This window comes from Scyliorhinus torazame, chromosome 2 (assembly GCF_047496885.1).
Source record: "Scyliorhinus torazame isolate Kashiwa2021f chromosome 2, sScyTor2.1, whole genome shotgun sequence".
Lineage (NCBI taxonomy): Eukaryota > Metazoa > Chordata > Chondrichthyes > Carcharhiniformes > Scyliorhinidae > Scyliorhinus > Scyliorhinus torazame.
In genome coordinates this window covers 190146371-190168197 of record NC_092708.1, presented here as the reverse complement: position 1 = coordinate 190168197, position 21827 = coordinate 190146371, and the positions used below count along the sequence as shown (strand labels likewise).

The window sequence follows — 21827 nt, the reverse complement described above, 5'->3', positions numbered from 1 at the left end:
GCGACAGTGCGAACCACTGTGTTACCGTTCCTCCAGGTGGTGGGTTCCCAGGTATCCTCTGCCCTTGTCCTTCTAGTGGTCGTGGTCGTGGGTTTGGAGGGTGTTGTCTCAGAAACATTGGTGAGTTACTGCAGTGCATCTTGTAGATAGTACATACGGCTGCCACTGTTCGTCGGTAATGGAGGGTTTGAATGTTTGTGGAAGGGGGAGCAATCAAGCGGGCTACTTTGTCCTGGATGGTGTTGAGCTTCTTGAGTGTTGTGGAGCTGCACTCATCCAGGCAAGTGGAGAGTATTCCATTGCACTCCCGACTTGTGTCTTGTCGATGGTGGACAGGCTTTGGGAGGTCAGGAGGTAAGTAATTTGCCGTAGGATTCCTAGCCTTTGACCTGCCCTTGCAGCCACAGTATTGATGTAGCTAGTCCAGTTCAGTTCCTGATCAATGGTAACCCCCAGGACGTGGAGTGTGGGTGATTCAGCGATAGTAATGCCATTGAATGTCAAAGGGCGATGGTTAGATCCTCTCTTGTAGGAAGTAGTCATTTCCTGGCACAAATGCAACTTGCAACTTGTCATCCCAAGCCTGGATATTGTTCAGGTCTTGCTGGACATGGACTGCTTCATTATCTGAGAAGTGGCGAATGGTGCTGAACATGGTGCAGTCATTCACAAACATCCCCACATCTGACCTCATGCTGAAGATGGTTGGGTCTAGGACACTACCCTGAGGAACTCCTCCAGTGACATCCTGGAGCTGAGATGATTGACCTCCAACCACCACAACCATCTTCCTTTGTGCCAGGTATGACTCCAACCAGCAGACAGTTTTCCCCTTGATTCCCATTGACTCCAGTTTAGCTCGGGCTCCTTGATGCCACACTCGGTCACGTGCTGCCTTGATGTCAAGGGCTGTCACCTTCACCTCACCTCTAGCATTCAGCTCTTTTGTCCGTGTTTGAACCAAGGCTGTAATGAGGTCAGGGGCTGAGTGACCCTGGCAGAACCCAAACTGAGCGTCCCTGAGCAGGTTATTGCTGAGTAGGTGCTGTTTGATAGCGCTGTTGATGACTCCTTCCATTACTTTGCTGATGATGGAGAATAGACTGATAGGGCAGTAATTGGTTGGGTTGCATTTGTCCTGTTTCTTGTGTACAGAACATACCTGAGCAAGTTTCACCATTGTCGGGTAGATGTCAGTGTTATAGCCGTACAGCTTGGCTACTGATTCTTCCTGGATCTCCTTCAACTCTATAGGCCTAACAAAGAACAAAGAACAAAGAACAAAGAAATGTACAGCACAGGAACAGGCCCTTCGGCCCTCCAAGCCCGTGCTGACCATGCTGCCCGACTAAACTACAATCTTCTACACTTCCTGGGTCCGTATCCCTCTATTCCCATCCTATTCATGTATTTGTCAAGATGCCCCTTAAATGTCACTATCGTCCCTGCTTCCACCACCTCCTCCGGTAGCGAGTTCCAGGCACCCACTACCCTCTGCGTAAAAAACTTGCCTCGTACATCTACTCTAAACCTTGCCCCTCTCACCTTAAACCTATGCCCCCTAGTAATTGACCCCTCTACCCCGGGGAAAAGCCTCTGACTATCCACTCTGTCTATGCCCCTCATAATCAGGTCGCCCCTCAACCTCCTTCGTTCCAGTGAGAACAAACCGAGTTGATTCAACCGCTCCTCACAGAGTTTTTTGAGGAGGTCACTAAGATGATTGATGCAGGTAGGGCAGTGGATGTTGTCTATATGGACTTCAGTAAGGCCTTTGACAAGGTCCCTCATGGTAGACTAGTACAAAAGGTGAAGTCACACGGGATCAGGGGTGAGCTGGCAAGGTGGATACAGAACTGGCTAGGTCATAGAAGGCAGAGAGTAGCAATGGAAGGATGCTTTTCTAATTGGAGGGCTGTGACCAGTGGTGTTCCACAGGGATCAGCGCTGGGACCTTTGCTCTTTGTAGTATATATAAATGATTTGGAAGAAAATGTAACTGGTCTGATGAGTAAGTTTGCAGACGACACAAAGGTTGGTGGAATTGCGGATAGCGATGAGGACTGTCAGAGGATACAGCAGGATTTAGATTGTTTGGATACTTGGGCGGAGAGGTGGCAGATGGAGTTTAATCCGGACAAATGTGAGGTAATGCATTTTGGAAGGTCTAATGCAGGTAGGGAATATACAGTGAATGGTAGAACCCTCAAGAGTATTGAAAGTCAAAGCGATCTAGGAGTACAGGTCCACAGGTCATTGAAGGGGCAACACAGGTGGAGAAGGTAGTCAAGAAGGCATACGGCATGCTTGCCTTCATTGGCCGGGGCATTGAGTATAAGAATTGGCAAGTCATGTTGCAGCTGTATAGAACCTTAGTTAGGCCACACTTGGAGTATAGTGTTCAATTCTGGTCGCCACACTACCAGAAGGATGTGGAGGCTTTAGAGAGGGTGCAGAAGAGATTTACCAGAATGCTGCCTGGTATGGAGGGCATTAGCTATGAGGAGCGGTTGAATAAACTCGGTTTGTTCTCACTGGAACGAAGGAGGTTGAGGGGAGACCTGATAGAGGTCTACAAAATTATGAGGGGCATAGACAGAGTGGATAGTCAGAGGCTTTTCTCCAGGGTAGAGGGGTCAATTACTAGGGGGCATAGGTTTAAGGTGAGAGGGGCAAGATTTAGAGTAGATGTACGAGGCAAGTTTTATACGCAGAGGGTAGTGGGTGCCTGGAACTCGCTACCGGAGGAGGTGGTGGAAGCAGGGACGATAGTGACATTTAAGGGGCATCTTGACAAATACATGAATAGGATGGGAATAGAGGGATACGGACCCAGGAAGTGTAGAAGATTGTAGTTTAGTCGGGCAGCATGGTCGGCACGGGCTTGGAGGGCCGAAGGGCCTGTTCCTGTGCTGTACATTTCTTTGTTCTTTGTTTGTTGTTCATAGCATCACACAAGCTTGCCACCCCCACATTGATTCTGTATACACCTCCCGCTGCCTCAGGAAAGCACAACATTATCAGAGACCCCTCCCACCCAGGCATTGCCTTCTTCCAGATTCTTCCATCAGGCAGAAGATACAGAAGTCTGAAGACCCACGAATCCAGACAGAGGAACAGCTTCTTCCCCACAGCTACTAGACTCCTCAACGACTCTCCCTCGGACTGACCTATTCACAACGCCCTATGCTGCTCTTGCTCATGTATTTGCTTTGTTTGGCCCCACTATAATGTCTTGCTGGGATCCAAGCGTTCAGCTGACAAGCCATTTTCTTGGGCACACAGTCGCTCGACTAGATTCTCTGAGCAACCCTGGCCGATCAGCGAATTTCTGCTGCATTTTCAGCTTTTGCAAAGCAGACTGACTCACGAGGTCGGCTGCCGTTTAGGGTCAAAGTCACAACATATTTAAGAATTGTTCAATATCACTATTGATTTCAATTTAGATGTAAAGGACTTCGGAAAGTTCTCACGAGCTTCAGTATTCCTAAGATTTTGTTTTCATCATTCTTCTTCGGACACTACTGGTTCCTTGCCACGATGAGATTGATGGAAAACTGTTCTTCGGTATTTATTTCATCAACTGCATGCGCCGCTCGTGCATGGCCCATTGGAGAATGCGCAAAACATTGTTTTGCAAAATGTCCAACTCGGCCGCACCTGGAACAAATGTTCAAAAGGCCAGACATTGCCGTGGGGCATGTCGAGTGCCACACATTTGGCACAAGATGGCGGTGGCAGCTCCTGTCGGATGCTTAAAATGGTCGCCCGCACTGAGACCATGTTCCTTCACGACATGCGTCACAGCACTAATGGCGCTGGCTTCTTATTCCGAGTTGGCTTCTTCTTCCGAGTTGGCGCCAAAATTGTTCAGGCAGAGTGCGCCTATTCCCTGCAGCTATCTTGCTCACCTGTCACATCTTCACTGCCAGCACCAAACCTTCTTCCCGCAATAATCTTTCCCGAAGCTCATCATTAGCTTCACCAAAGACCATTTGGTCGTGGATCAATGAAGATTTCCGGTTGCTGAAGTTGCATAACTGGGCCTTAAGCCTCAAGTCAATGGCAAAACTGTCAAATGATTCGGCAGGTTTTGGGTATTGAAGTTAAAACTCCACCACTATTCTTAGAATTTTCCCTCATACTGGAAAAGGGTCAAATTTTACTAAATGATGAAGAGGGATCTCACCATTATTCTTAGAATTCCCCCCCCCAATACCAAAAAGGATCGGTTAGTTCTGAATAGTGAGCAGAGATCTGACCATTATTCTTAGAATTTCCCCCTATACCAAAACGAGTGGGTTAGTCCTAAATGGTGAACAGGGATTCTCTTTCCCTGACTCCTATGCAGACTTAAGTGGGTGCTATTTGGTTCAAACTAGTGTTTCAAGTTATCCCCCGGTATAACCCATATCTTAATAGAAGATTCTGTCTACTTACCACTCAGTAGCTTCACTCACGGGTCCGGCTTTTCTAAGTAGAGTAAAGTAAACTTTCTAATAACCTTCAGGTTATCAATTTAAGTTAGTTTTATTTTCAAATTAAAAGATAAAATCACTGTTTTTACAGAAAGGGAAAAAGATCTTTTCTTTGGAACCTCCTGGGCAGTTGTTCGACCTTCAGGTCTGCCTTGACAATCTTTCTTCTTTAACTTTTGGCTACCATTGTCACTGCCATCGCTATCTTTAAATCTTCAGCACTCATGGTACCATGTTATATTTGGTCTTCTCCCTTGCAAAGGAATCCACCAAACACCTTGACTTGTCCAAACCAGGATCTTCATTGACACTTGCATGGTAAGATTGTAATCTGTTTCAGAGCACATTATCATGGAGTCTCTATACTCCTCTGGAACTACACCTAGCACCGACCGTTCACCTGTATGTCTAACTGCCATCTTGTGATGGCTGGATGTGTCTCCCCTTATATGGGAGTCGCTGGTCACATGTCCACGATCTTGGGACGGCATGGTGTGTCTGCACCACCACCTGATGGTTGGAGGTCGCACACCACCCATCTATGATATTGCCCACAGGCATATCACCACAATTCCCAGCCTCTTTAATCATAAGTAACCCTTCCCTGATCCCACAACTGCTGAGGAGCAGGTCAATCCCATCCATGGGCAAACTGGGGACAAATCCCATGGTTACCAGTCCTGAGGAAAGGTTACATTCCAGCTTCAGAATCCTTGAAGCCCTCTTAAACACCCCCACACTCATCAACTGGGATGTGGTACCACCGTCCAAACTATAGCCTGATCTGCTATGGTCTCTGACTGACTCCCACTTTCTGCACAGGGTTTACTTGGCCCAAGAAATCCGATGGATCTTTCCCATAAACTCCAGCAGTCAGCTGCCTTTCGGCACAGGCCTCCCGGCCTGGCCGTTCTCCTCAGGACCATCCTTTCAGGCCTGAGGAGGGCCCCTGCAGTTCCAGACGTCCTTTCTCTCCCCGTGGGTGCTCGGTTTCCTATCACTCCTCCACTTTCTATCCCTTTCAGGGGAGCGATGGCACAGTGGTTAGCACTGCTGCCTCACAGCACCAGGGACCGGGATTCAATTCCAGCCTCGGGTGTCTGTGTGGAGTTTCCTCCCACAGTCCAAAGATGTGCAGGTTAGTGGATTGGCCAGACTAAATTGCCCCTTAGTCTCCAAAACGTTAGGTGGGGTTACTGAGGTACGGGGATAGGGTGGAGGCATGGGCTTAAGTTGGGTGCTCTTTCCAAGAACCGGTGCAGACTTGATGGGCCGAATGGCCTTCTTCACTGTAAATTCTATGATTCTATGATTCAGGTGGTTGGGGAAGAGGAGGGAAGGGTTTCCTTTGGGATGAATGTTTGTGGATCAGCTCATGATCATCAGCCAGTGTTACTGCCTGCCCCATTACTCTCTGTGCGTTATTATTGGGAAAGGCTAACGCCATGAGGAGAATTATTTCACAAGGGGTTTCATGGATTGCCTTTGCTTTAATATCCCCCACCCCACTAAGTTCCCTTAGCCCACTGGTAGAAAGCGCGCTGCTCAAGCCTTTCAAATGTTATGTCTGCTCAGGACATTTCCTGAGGGGATAGAATTTCTGACGGTACATCTCTGGCCTATACTGGGATGCACTTCAAAGAGCCCTTTTCTCCTCTCCGTTCCCTCTGGCACCCCATGATTCTCAGCTTCTGCCGACACGACCTGTTCTGGCCGTCGACTTTGTGCCGGATTCTCCGAGACATCGCGGCAAAATCGCGAAACGCGATCGGCCGGAGGATCGGCCCCGACGCCGAATGCGGGTTTGATGCCGGTTTCGCGCTGAATCCGGATTCTCCGGACCCCTGAACCTGACAGAATGGCGGCGCCCACCGCGCGGCCTGCAGAATCGCAATATCCACCCCGACGACCAATTCTCTGGGGCCCCAGCGATTCTGTGGCCCGGTTGGGCTGATTTCCTGACGGCGTGGTCCTAACCACCTTTTCAGAATCGTGATTCCGGCGTGTTGGCTGAGGCGGCCTCGAGAGAAGGTAGGAGTTGGCGTGGGAGGGGGCTGTGGGCTCCCGTAACCGACACAGAGGCTGTGCTTTCTGCGGGGGGGGCCTGCCAGGGTTGGAGGAGGGGAGGGGAAGGGGGGGTGTCAGGCCGAGAGTCGGGAAGCCCCCGACATGGCAGGGTGGGGCTCACGCACCGAGCGCCATTACGCAGCCATCCTGTTGGCCACCCACCCCGGACGCTGGGTGAACGAAGGGTTAATGGCCGTATGGGTGGGTGCCGCCCCCCCTCCCCGGCAACCCCACTCAACTGGCGACACCCACCCAGGGACCACCCAGGGCCAGAGCGACGCCAGTCCCCAACAAGGGCAGTGCCATGAAACAGTGGCCCTAGCAACAGGGACGGGCGCCAGGAGCGGGGGCACCTACGGGGCAGGGGTGGGGGGGCATGCGGCGCTGGGTCGTACGGTGCCAACCGGGGCGACCATGTAGCCCATGGTACCTGGTTGTGCACGGGTGTATGCGCCATGGTAACATGTTCTCCCCTCACCCCCTGCAGAGTATCATCTTTGGTCACCACCCAGCGATGTTGGTCGCCGTGGCAGGGCCGCTGCCCTGCATGCAGCCCTGTGGCAGCGTCAGCGGTGGCGGCGCGGAGAGGAGGCAGAGGCTGCAGCAGAGGAGCGGGTTGCAGAGGGGTGGGTGGAAGCTGTTCAGGCTGGAGGGCCACCCACCCGACAGGCCGAGGAAGAGGAGGAGGAACGGGGCTTGAGGAGGAAGAGGAGGAGGAATAAGACGGGAAGGAGGAGGAGGAGGTGGTGCCACCGCCAAGGAGTCGCCGGATGAGGCCCTGCGTGTACCGGCGCCGCATGTCCTCTGGGGAACCCCCTGACCGGGCATGCAGGGGGAGACTGCGGATGAGCCGGGAGACTGTCGGACACATCTGCCACATAATGGCACACCCGGCACCGCAGGGGAGTGGGGGAGGACACCCGCACCTGGTGGCCGTCAAGGTGACGGTCGCCCTGAACGTCTATGCCATGGGGTCTTTCCAGTCGCCGACTGGGGACCTGTCCGGCATCTCACAGGCATCGGCGCACAGGTGCATCTGTGCCATGACGGATACCTTGTACGCCCTGGCAGACTGCTACATCCAGTTCCCTGTGGACCGCGCCCACCAGGATGCCCGGGCAGTGGGCTTCGCTGCCGTCGTCGTGATGCCGTGGGTACAGATAGTAATCGAACGGGTGCTCGTTGCCCCACGGCCACCAGTGGATAACATACCGGGTTCAGGGGCTGGAGAATGTTCACCACTATAAACAGTACCACTCCATGAACAGTCAAGTGGTCTGTGACCACCAGATGATGATCCTGCACATCTGCGCCCAGTACCCGAGCAGTGTGCATGGCTCGTTCGTGTTGGCCCAATCTGTGATCCCCGGCATGTTCGAGGAACCCCCCCCGCCACCCCCCCCCCCCACCCCCCCCGGCTGGGGGCTGGTTGCTGGGCGACAGGGGTTACCCGTTGCGGTCGTGGCTGACAACGCTTAAATAGAGGCCACAGAGTGACGCAGAGCACCGCTGCAATGATGCCCATTGTGCGACCAGGGGTGTGGTGGAGCGGTGCTTCGGGGTCCTGAAGATGCGCTTCAGGTGCCAGGACAGCTCTGGAGGTGCCCTCCAGTGCAAGGCCAGGAGGGTTGCCCGCATCATGGTGGTCTGCTGCGTCCTGCACAACATAGCAGAGCAGAGGGGCGATGTGCTGGAGGAGGAGGCGGAGTAAGGGCATGCCTCGTCGGGCGAGGAGCATGAGGGGGAGGGGGACAATGGGCGAGACATGGGGGCTGGCCAGGCTCGGGAAGCTGCACTACGCTATCGCCAGGGCCAGCGAGCAGGGGACGCTTTAGTCATCGCACGTTTCACCAACTAGGGGCACAGACACCACAATACCACACACCCTCACCTCCTGACACCCTCATCTCCCACACCACCTGACACCCTCACCTCCCACACCACCTGACACCCTCACCTCCCACACCACCTGACACCCTCACCTCCCACACCACCTGACACCCTCACCTCCCACACCACCTGACACCCTCACCTCCCACACCACCTGACATCCTCACCTCCCACACCACCTGACACCCTCACCTCCCACACCACCTGACACCCTCACCTCCTGACACCCTCATCTCCCACACCACCTGACACCCTCACCTCCCACACCACCTGACACCCTCACCTCCCACACCACCTGACACCCTCCCCTCCCACACCACCTGACAACCTCACCTCCCACACCACCTGACACCCTCACCTCCCACACCACCTGACATCCTCACCTCCCACACCACCTGACACCCTCACCTCCCACACCACCTGACACCCTCACCTCCTGACACCCTCATCTCCCACACCACCTGACACCCTCACCTCCCACACCACCTGACACCCTCACCTCCCACACCACCTGACACCCTCACCTCCCACACCACCTGACACCCTCCCCTCCCACACCACCTGACACCCTCACCTCCCACACCACCTGACACCTTCACCTCCCACACCACCTGACATCCTCACCTCCCACACCACCTGACACCCCTCCCACACCACCTGACACCTTCACCTCCCACACCACCTGACACCCTCCCCTCCCACACCACCTGACACCCTCACCTCCCACACCACCTGACACCCTCCCCTCCCACACCACCTGACACTCTCACATCCCACACCACCTGACACCCTCACCTCCTGACACCCTCACCTCCCACACCACCTGACACGCTCACCTCCCACACCACCTGACACCCTCCCCTCCCACACCACCTGACACCTTCACCTCCCACACCACCTGACACCCTCACCTCCCACACCACCTGACACCCTCCCCTCCCACACCACCTGACACCCTCACCTCCCACACCACCTGACACCCTCCCCTCCCACACCACCTGACACCTTCACCTCCCACACCACCTGACACCCTCACCTCCCACACCACCTGACACCCTCCCCTCCCACACCACCTGACACCCTCACCTCCCACACCACCTGACACCCTCACCTCCCACACCACCTGACACCCTCCCCTCCCACACCACCTGACACCTTCACCTCCCACACCACCTGACACCCTCACCTCCCACACCACCTGACACCCTCCCCTCCCACACCACCTGACACCCTCACCTCCCACACCACCTGACACCCTCCCCTCCCACACCACCTGACACCTTCACCTCCCACACCACCTGACACCCTCACCTCCCACACCACCTGACGCCCTCCCCTCCCACACCACCTGACACCCTCACCTCCCACACCATCTGACACCCTCACCTCCCACACCACCTGACACCCTCCCCTCCCACACCACCTGACACCCTCCCCTCCCACACCACCTGACACCCTCACCTCCCACACCACCTGACACCCTCACCTCCCACACCACCTGACACCCTCCCCTCCCACACCACCTGACACCCTCACCTCCCACACCACCTGACACCCTCCCCACCCACACCACCTGACACCCTCCCCACCCACACCACCTGACACCCTCACCTCCCACACCACCTGACACCCTCACCTCCCACACCACCTGACACCCTCCCCACCCACACCACCTGACACCCTCCCCTCCCACACCACCTGACACCCTCCCCTCCCACACCACCTGACACCCTCACCTCCCACACCACCTGACACCCTCCCCTCCCACACCACCTGACACCCTCCCCTCCCACACCACCTGACACCCTCACCTCCCACACCACCGGACACCCTCACCTCCCACACCACCTGACATCCTCACCTCCCACACCACCTGACATCCTCACCTCCCACACCACCTGACACCCTCCCCTCCCACACCACCTGACACCCTCCCCTCCCACACCACCTGACACCCTCCCCTCCCACACCACCTGACACCCTCACCTCCCACACCACCTGACACCCTCACCTCCCACACCACCTGACACCCTCACCTCCCACACCACCTGACACCCTCCCCTCCCACACCACCTGACAACTTCACCTCCCACACCACCTGACACCCTCCCCTCCCACACCACCTGACACCCTCCCCCCCACACCACCTGACACCCTCCCCTCCCACACCACCTGACACCCTCACCTCCCACACCACCTGACACCCTCACCTCCCACACCACCTGACACCCTCACCTCCCACACCACCTGACACCCTCCCCTCCCACACCACCTGACACCTTCACCTCCCACACCACCTGACACCCTCCCCTCCCACACCACCTGACACCCTCCCCCCCACACCACCTGACACCCTCACCTCCCACACCACCTGACACCCTCCCCTCCCACACCACCTGACACCTTCACCTCCCACACCACCTGACACCCTCACCTCCCACACCACCTGACACCCTCCCCTCCCACACCACCTGACACCCTCCCCTCCCACACCACCTGACACCTTCACCTCCCACACCACCTGACACCCTCACCTCCCACACCACCTGACACCCTCACCTCCCACACCACCTGACACCTTCACCTCCCACACCACCTGACACCCTCACCTCCCACACCACCTGACACCTTCACCTCCCACACCACCTGACACCCTCCCCTCCCACACCACCTTACACCCTCTCCTCCCACACCACCTGACACCCTCCCCTCCCACACCACCTGACACCCTCCCCTCCCACACCACCTGACACACTCACCTCCCACACCACCTGACACCCTCCCCTCCCACACCACCTGACACCCTCCCCTCCCACACCACCTGACACCCTCCCCTCCCACACCACCTGACACCCTCACCTCCCACACCACCTGACACCCTCCCCTCCCACACCACCTGACACCCTCACCTCCCACACCACCTGACACCCTCCCCTCCCACACCACCTGACACCCTCCCCTCCCACACCACCTGACACCCTCCCCTCCCACACCACCTGACACCCGCCCCTCCCACACCACCTGACACCCTCCCCTCCCACACCACCTGACACCCTCACCTCCCACACCACCTGACACCCTCACCTCCCACACCACCTGACACCCTCCCCTCCCACACCACCTGACACCCTCCCCTCCCACACCACCTGACACCCTCCCCTCCCACACCACCTGACACCCTCCCCTCCCACACCACCTGACACCCTCCCCTCCCACACCACCTGACACCCTCCCCTCCCACACCACCTGACACCCTCACCTCCCACACCACCTGACACCCTCACCTCCCACACCACCTGACACCCTCACCTCCCACACCACCTGACACCCTCACCTCCCACACCACCTGACACCCTCACCTCCTGACACCCTCATCTCCCACACCACCTGACACCCTCACCTCCCACACCACCTGACACCCTCACCTCCCACACCACCTGACACCCTCCCCTCCCACACCACCTGACACCCTCACCTCCCACACCACCTGACACCCTCACCTCCCACACCACCTGACATCCTCACCTCCCACACCACCTGACACCCTCACCTCCCACACCACCTGACACCCTCACCTCCTGACACCCTCATCTCCCACACCACCTGACACCCTCACCTCCCACACCACCTGACACCCTCACCTCCCACACCACCTGAAACCCTCACCTCCCACACCACCTGACACCCTCCCCTCCCACACCACCTGACACCCTCACCTCCCACACCACCTGACACCTTCACCTCCCACACCACCTGACATCCTCACCTCCCACACCACCTGACACCCCTCCCACACCACCTGACACCTTCACCTCCCACACCACTTGACACCCTCCCCTCCCACACCACCTGACACCCTCACCTCCCACACCACCTGACACCCTCCCCTCCCACACCACCTGACACCCTCCCCTCCCACACCACCTGACACCCTCCCCTCCCACACCACCTGACACCCTCACCTCCCACACCACCTGACACCCTCACCTCCCACACCACCTGACACCCTCCCCTCCCACACCACCTGACACCCTCCCCTCCCACACCACCTGACACCCTCCCCTCCCACACCACCTGACACCCTCACCTCCCACACCACCTGACACCCTCCCCTCCCACACCACCTGACACCCTCCCCTCCCACACCACCTGACACCCTCCCCTCCCACACCACCTGACACCCTCACCTCCCACACCACCTGACACCCTCACCTCCCACACCACCTGACACCCTCACCTCCCACACCACCTGACACCCTCACCTCCCACACCACCTGACACCCTCACCTCCTGACACCCTCATCTCCCACACCACCTGACACCCTCACCTCCCACACCACCTGACACCCTCACCTCCCACACCACCTGACACCCTCACCTCCCACACCACCTGACACCCTCACCTCCTGACACCCTCATCTCCCACACCACCTGACACCCTCACCTCCCACACCACCTGACACCCTCACCTCCCACACCACCTGACACCCTCCCCTCCCACACCACCTGACACCCTCACCTCCCACACCACCTGACACCCTCACCTCCCACACCACCTGACATCCTCACCTCCCACACCACCTGACACCCTCACCTCCCACACCACCTGACACCCTCACCTCCTGACACCCTCATCTCCCACACCACCTGACACCCTCACCTCCCACACCACCTGACACCCTCACCTCCCACACCACCTGAAACCCTCACCTCCCACACCACCTGACACCCTCCCCTCCCACACCACCTGACACCCTCACCTCCCACACCACCTGACACCTTCACCTCCCACACCACCTGACATCCTCACCTCCCACACCACCTGACACCCCTCCCACACCACCTGACACCTTCACCTCCCACACCACCTGACGCCCTCCCCTCCCACACCACCTGACACCCTCACCTCCCACACCACCTGACACCCTCCCCTCCCACACCACCTGACACCCTCACCTCCCACACCACCTGACACCCTCCCCTCCCACACCACCTGACACCCTCCCCTCCCACACCACCTGACACCCTCACCTCCCACACCACCTGACACCCTCACCTCCCACACCACCTGACACCCTCCCCTCCCACACCACCTGACACCCTCCCCTCCCACACCACCTGACACCCTCCCCTCCCACACCACCTGACACCCTCACCTCCCACACCACCTGACACCCTCCCCTCCCACACCACCTGACACCCTCCCCTCCCACACCACCTGACACCCTCCCCTCCCACACCACCTGACACCCTCACCTCCCACACCACCTGACACCCTCACCTCCCACACCACCTGACACCCTCACCTCCCACACCACCTGACACCCTCACCTCCCACACCACCTGACACCCTCACCTCCTGACACCCTCATCTCCCACACCACCTGACACCCTCACCTCCCACACCACCTGACACCCTCACCTCCCACACCACCTGACACCCTCCCCTCCCACACCACCTGACACCCTCACCTCCCACACCACCTGACACCCTCACCTCCCACACCACCTGACATCCTCACCTCCCACACCACCTGACACCCTCACCTCCCACACCACCTGACACCCTCACCTCCTGACACCCTCATCTCCCACACTACCTGACACCCTCACCTCCCACACCACCTGACACCCTCACCTCCCACACCACCTGAAACCCTCACCTCCCACACCACCTGACACCCTCCCCTCCCACACCACCTGACACCCTCACCTCCCACACCACCTGACACCTTCACCTCCCACACCACCTGACATCCTCACCTCCCACACCACCTGACACCCCTCCCACACCACCTGACACCTTCACCTCCCACACCACCTGACACCCTCCCCTCCCACACCACCTGACACCCTCACCTCCCACACCACCTGACACCCTCCCCTCCCACACCACCTGACACTCTCACATCCCACACCACCTGACACCCTCACCTCCTGACGCCCTCCCCTCCCACACCACCTGACACCCTCACCTCCCACACCACCTGACACCCTCACCTCCCACACCACCTGACACCCTCCCCTCCCACACCACCTGACACCCTCCCCTCCCACACCACCTGACACCCTCACCTCCCACACCACCTGACACCCTCACCTCCCACACCACCTGACACCCTCCCCTCCCACACCACCTGATACCCTCACCTCCCACACCACCTGACACCCTCCCCACCCACACCACCTGACACCCTCCCCTCCCACACCACCTGACACCCTCACCTCCCACACCACCTGACACCCTCACCTCCCACACCACCTGACACCCTCCCCTCCCACACCACCTGACACCCTCCCCTCCCACACGACCTGACACCCTCACCTCCCACACCACCGAACACCCTCACCTCCCACACCACCTGACATCCTCACCTCCCACACCACCTGACATCCTCACCTCCCACACCACCTGACACCCTCACCTCCCACACCACCTGACACCCTCCCCTCCCACACCACCTGACATCCTCACCTCCCACACCACCTGACACCCTCACCTCCCACACCACCTGACACCCTCACCTCCCACACCACCTGACACCCTCCCCTCCCACACCACCTGACACCCTCCCCTCCCACACCACCTGACACCCTCCCATCCCACACCACCTGACACCCTCACCTCCCACACCACCTGACACCCTCACCTCCCACACCACCTGACACCCTCACCTCCCACACCACCTGACACCCTCCCCTCCCACACCACCTGACACCTTCACCTCCCACACCACCTGACAGCCTCCCCTCCCACACCACCTGACACCCTCCCCCCCACACCACCTGACACCCTCCCCTCCCACACCACCTGACACCCTCACCTCCCACACCACCTGACATCCTCACCTCCCACACCACCTGACACCCTCCCCTCCCACACCACCTGACACCCTCCCCTCCCACACCACCTGACACCTTCACCTCCCACACCACCTGACACCCTCCCCTCCCACACCACCTGACACCCTCCCCCCCACACCACCTGACACCCTCACCTCCCACACCACCTGACATCCTCACCTCCCACACCACCTGACACCCTCACCTCCCACACCACCTGACACCCTCACCTCCCACACCACCTGACACCCTCACCTCCCACACCACCTGACACCCTCCCCTCCCACACCACCTGACACCTTCACCTCCCACACCACCTGACACCCTCACCTCCCACACCACCTGACACCCTCCCCTCCCACACCACCTGACACCCTCCCCTCCCACACCACCTGACACCTTCACCTCCCACACCACCTGACACCCTCACCTCCCACACCACCTGACACCTTCACCTCCCACACCACCTGACACCCTCCCCTCCCACACCACCTGACACCCTCACCTCCCACACCACCTGACACCCTCCCCTCCCACACCACCTGACACCCTCCCCTCCCACACCACCTGACACACTCACCTCCCACACCACCTGACACCCTCCCCTCCCACACCACCTGACACCCTCCCCTCCCACACCACCTGACACCCTCACCTCCCACACCACCTGACACCCTCCCCTCCCACACCACCTGACACCCTCACCTCCCACACCACCGGACACCCTCCCCTCCCACACCACCTGACACCCTCCCCTCCCACACCACCTGACACCCTCACCTCCCACACCACCTGACACCCTCCCCTCCCACACCACCTGACACCCCCACCTCCCACACCACCTGACACCCTCACCTCCCACACCACCTGACACCCTCCCCTCCCACACCACCTGACACCCTCCCCTCCCACACCACCTGACACACTCACCTCCCACACCACCTGACACCCTCCCCTCCCACACCACCTGACACCCTCCCCTCCCACACCACCTGACACCCTCACCTCCCACACCACCTGACACCCTCCCCTCCCACACCACCTGACACCCTCACCTCCCACACCACCGGACACCCTCCCCTCCCACACCACCTGACACCCTCCCCTCCCACACCACCTGACACCCTCACCTCCCACACCACCTGACACCCTCCCCTCCCACACCACCTGACACCCTCCCCTCCCACACCACCTGACACCCTCACCTCCCACACCACCTGACACCCTCACCTCCCACACCACCTGACACCCTCCCCTCCCACACCACCTGACACCCTCCCCTCCCACACCACCTGACACCCTCCCCTCCCACACCACCTGACACCCTCACCTCCCACACCACCTGACACCCTCACCTCCCACACCACCTGACACCCTCACCTCCCACACCACCTGACACCCTCCCCTCCCACACCACCTGACACCCTCACCTCCCACACCACCTGACACCCTCCCCTCCCACACCACCTGACACCCTCACCTCCCGCACCACCTGACACCCTCACCTTCCACACCACCTGACACTCTCACCTCCCGCACCACCTGACACCCTCCCCTCCCACACCACCTGACACCCTCACCTCCCACACCACCTGACACCCTCCCCTCCCACACCACCGAACCACCGGCATGCACACCCCCTCCATTATATATACCTACGGCACAATGAACTGGGGGCACCGGGTCTGGTCCATGGGATGGAGGATGATGACTCTGCGATGAGCTCCATGCTCCACATCTTTAGACAATATCCGACTCATGCCCACTTTAGCACCTCCCACCAGGGTGAGCACTGCATGCGGGCTGGACAGTCCATCACACGGTCCTGTCGAATAGCTGGGGACGGAGTGATGGGGACGGTTAGGGAAGGGGAGGTGGGGGGGGCTGAACGTTCCACCCATTGGGCCTCTCTCGTCCACCATCCCCCCTCACCCCCAGTGGCCATTACTGATCGCCCCACCCCCACACCAATCAGACAGAGCACAGAGGCAGGTTTGAACGGTGATAATAGGTGTTTAATGTGAAGAGGTATATACAGTCTGTGCCCTCGCCCCTATAACTAAACTGTGCTCTGCACCCGTGCCAAGTTAACTTGTGTCTAACGTTTCGGCCTTCCGAGCCCTCAGACTATGTCCAGGTGGTTCCCCAGACGGTACAGCAGGAGTGGACGTGGTCTGCTGAGCATCCTGCCCTGCGACTAGGGTCCCCGTTGGTGCTTGTCTCCTGGGGCGGCCGGGCCTGGATGGGGCCGGCTGCTCCTTGGACATCCCGGGTGGCGTGGTGCGCCCTGTTCTGCCCGCTGCCCACCAGGTGCACCAGGGACAAGGGGGGAATCGATGTACCAGGAACCCAAGACCCATCTGGATGGCAGCTGGTTGCTGGGTCCGAGCTGCCCTCCGAGTGACCGGGCCCTCGGCTGCTCCTACCTCCACCTCCTGGACTGGACTGACTGTGTGGTGCCCACCAGTGATTGTCCCAGAAGCCTCCTCGTTAATTTGCCCAACAGAGGTGATAGTCTCTGAGGTGCTGGACGGTGCAGGAGATAGCAGTGCCGCAACGTCAATGTCTTCATCTGACCCGAAGTCCGCGGTCTCCCGGGTCATGGTCCCCTTTGTGCCCGTCCCCTGTGTGCCCGTCCCCTGTGTGTCCGTCCCCTGTGTGTCCGTCCCCTGTGTGTCCGTCCCCTGTGTGTCCGTCTCCTGTGTGCCCGTCCCCTGTGTGCCCGTCCCCTGTGTGCCCATTCCCTGTGTGTCCGTCCCCTGTGTGTCCGTCCCCTGTGTGTCCGTCCCCTGTGTGTCCGTCCCCTGGTGTGTTTGACTCAAGGTGTGATTCTATTCTCAGAAGGGGAAGCCGTTCACCCTCGCAGTGGATATTGGATGTGGTTCGGGTCAGAGCACCAGGGGATTGGCTCCTTACTTTGAAAAAGTGGTCGGAATTGATGTGAGTGAAGCTCAGATTGAAGAAGCCAAGAAGGTGGATGGGCCTGATAACGTCTCTTACAGGTAACCATAGCGATCTCGGGGCTTTGCAGCGACTACAAAAACTGAAGAGACAGCCTTGTTGAAAATGATCCAATTTAGTTCAGTAAGATTGATCACATTCAGACTGATCGAGACCAATAAAGTTCATGCTGATCGGAATTCTCGATGGGATTTAATAAAACTACCTGAGTGACAACAGGAAATATGGATCTGGGATGCAGATACAAGGAGGTTTCATTAGGAATGTTGAAAAAGGATTTGGATGTGATTATGGGTCATTGACTCAAAATATCCAGTCAAAGTGATGCCATTGTCAACATTCACGCCCTGTGCTTTATATTGAGGTGATCTGATTATAGATTCAATGTTAATCCTGTAGAATTTATTGGTATGGCCACAATTTGAATGTGAACACTGATGGTCAGGAAAAGACACACTGGGTCCATCTATCTGTCGTGCACAACAGTGATGCCTTGTCCATCGCAATATATACACCCCTTCCAAAACGAGGTGATCCCCTGGGAGAGGTGAGAATCCAGATCAATCAACATGGAAACTGAGAAATCTCCCTCAGGCCCACGTAGACAATGAAAGCAACTTCAGTAGATCACTCTGGACTTGATTAATGTTACCCGGTATCTCCATCCAGACTGATCCAGGACTAGCTCCTGCCTGAAGGATTCCAGTGAATCAATGTACTCCCACTAAGATGACAGCCTGTTCCTGGGGTTCATTGTTCTCTAGGGGAGGAACCACCTCCTGATATCAAACTGAGATCTGTCTTTATGAACATTGAATTGTGATTCCCCCGCTGTCCCTGCTCCTCCCAATCTATTAAATTTGAACACGCTTCCCACTCACACACAATCTATTCGCTTCGTCGTTTTATAAACCTCCAGTCGATTCCCCGTAAGCTCTGCACATGTCTAAAGTATGAAAATGAAAAATGAAATGAAAATCGCTTATTGTCACAAGTATTCTTCAATGAAGTTATTGTGAAAAGCCCCTAGTCGCCACATTCCGGCGCCTGTTCGGGGAGGCTGGTACGGGAATTGAACCGTGCTGCTGGCCTGCCTTGGTCTGCTTTCAAAGCCAGTGATTTAGCCCACTGTGCTAAACAAATACTGCGGATGCTGGAAATCTCAAATAAAAACACAGCTGGTTTAGCTCAGTAGGCTAGACAGCTGGTTTGTGATGCAGAACAAGGCCAGCAGCGCGGGTTCAATTCCCGTACCAGCTGAGGATTCTGAATTCTCCCTCTGTGTACCCGACCAGGCGCCAGAATGTGGCGACTGGGGATTTTTCACAGTAACTTCATTGCAGTGTTAATGTAAGCCTACTTGTGACAATAAAGATTATTATTATTAAAATGCTGGAAAAACTCAACAGGGCCGGCAGCATCTGTGGAGAGAGAAACATTGGGCGCGATTTAACAGAAACTAAACAGTCCCATGCCATGTGCGTTTAGCGGGTGTTATCCGGCAATTGCAGCATCGAGAAAGACTCTGCTATCTAATATCTGTTTCATTTTGGGGCTCAGCAGGGAGCACCCCATTGGGGCCGCACTGAGACCCATTTCCTGCACTGAAGACCTTTGCTCGAGACTCCCCAACGCGGGCCCCAGAAACCCCCAATGCCCCAACTCACCTATAAGGGGGTCATCGAGCCCCCCACATCCCAGCTAATAAGGGCACACCCGGGCCCAATCCACGTTGTGGGCAAACTGCCACTTGGGCACTGCCAGCTGTGCGCCCTGGCAGTGCCTGGATGGCATCAGGGTGCCAGGGTATCACCCTGCCCAGAGCCCACCCACCCAGGGAGACCCTCCACAAGTGCCAGTACGCCTGCTCCTGGTTTGTGGAGAACAGTACCAACCGGCGCTCACTCAGAATCTCCACCGGCCCTCACCAAAATGACCTGTCACACGCCAGTCGTTCATTCCAGGGTGATGATTCTTCCCTCTCACTGATCACATGTCCATTCTCCACAGGATCACAACCCAGCAGTGCCGGCCCATCCGGGGCGGTCACCCCCTTGCCTCCGAGGATGTCACCATCATCAAGTCACACCTGTATACCCACCCTCCACCAGCGCAGAGACACACGCTTGGTGGGCGAAAGTAGGGGCAAGCTTCAGGGGCACAATTTGGTGAGCACCTCACAGTTGCTGATGCACATCAGGTGGAGGCAGGAACCCGCAGGCGAGACAGCAGTCGGAGGGCTGCTGGAACCCAGAACCCAGCTGGGTCCCAGCCAGATACTGAGCCTGTGAAACCGAGTTACCCGGAGCTGATCCAGTCAATGGGGTGTGCTGTGTGATGCAGGGGGAGATATTAGCGACACTCTAGCAGGTCCATAGCCGATTAGAGAGTCTCAAAGACTATGGGCACAGGAGATTGCGCTGGCAATACTGCTCGGGTGGTGGCCGGGCTGGACAACCTGGAGCACGATGTCAGCACAATGAGTGGTGGTATCCAAGGCATTGCTCAGTCAGTGACAGCTATGGCTGAGCACCTCAGCATCATATCCGAGCCACTGGGGGACGTGTTCCTGGCCCAGGTGGACAATGGCGAGGCACTGCGGAGCATGGCCTGGTCACAGAGGAACACCTCTGAGGGCATCGACACTGTGGTGCAGACATTGAGGAGACACGAGGGCTGGCAGAACCAGATGGTGGAGGGGCATCTGAAGCTCAATCCAGCTGTCCCTCCGTTCCGGGGTGACCCCCAAGGGCCCTCCGGTCACCGATCGGGAGGAGGGAGCACCTGAGGCCAACCTAGAGCCTCCCTACACAATGACGACTGCAGTCACCAGCTCACCGGAGTCCACCCCATCCGTCCCCAACAATGGTGCGTCTCGGGGTCAGCTTGCGGAACAGGGTGGCACGGCAAGGCATGTGCCACTGCTAAGTCAGCAGGGGCCCTCCGGCCCCAGAGCCTCCAGTGGATGCCTGCCAGGGGTGTCAAAGGCCAAGGGACGAGGTAAAGAACAGGCTGCCCCCACCTCCTATGTGCCTCCTGGGGAAACACCACAACATAACGATCGAGCCTGGAGGGCGCAGCAGATTGAGGATCACTGAGAGGGCCACTGGCGGGTGGGGACCATCGGTAACCAGGGACAATTAAGTTCACGATTGATGGGTGTGACCGCCCACTCAGCAGACGGGCAGAGTCAGCCATAGATTGGGGAGCACCAGAGCTCAGCTCACAGTGGGTTATCATCACCCTCCTGCCTTGTATATTGACCCCTGACAGTGCTGACACAGGGCCATCACACTGGAGTGATGTAATGGGAGGGTGGAACAGGGCAATTGGGGGTGAGGGGGGTGGGGGGGGAGGTGAGTAAAGAACAAAGAAAATTACCGCACAGGGACAGGCCCTTTGTCCTTCCAACCTGCATCAACCATGCTGTCCATCTGAACTAAAACCTCCTACCCTTCCAGGGATCTGGGGCGTCATACTCCGACCCCCCAGAGGGTCGGAGAATGGCCGTTGGCCGCCGTGAATCCCGCCCCCGCCGGTTGCCGAAGTCTCCGAAGGGAGAAAAGTCGGCGGGGCGTTAATGGCGCC

The 21827-nt window shown here is 57.8% G+C and overlaps 1 protein-coding gene across 1 annotated transcript in view; it reads left to right on the top strand.

The window, feature by feature from the left end:
* LOC140394408 (putative methyltransferase DDB_G0268948) overlaps positions 1–21827 on the top strand; it is a 187144-nt gene that overhangs the window by 81295 nt on the left and 84022 nt on the right. The window contains exon 2 of the mRNA XM_072481657.1: positions 18120–18280. Within this exon, the coding sequence (XP_072337758.1) occupies positions 18120–18280 (161 nt within the window). The remainder of the gene's footprint in view (positions 1–18119; positions 18281–21827) is intronic.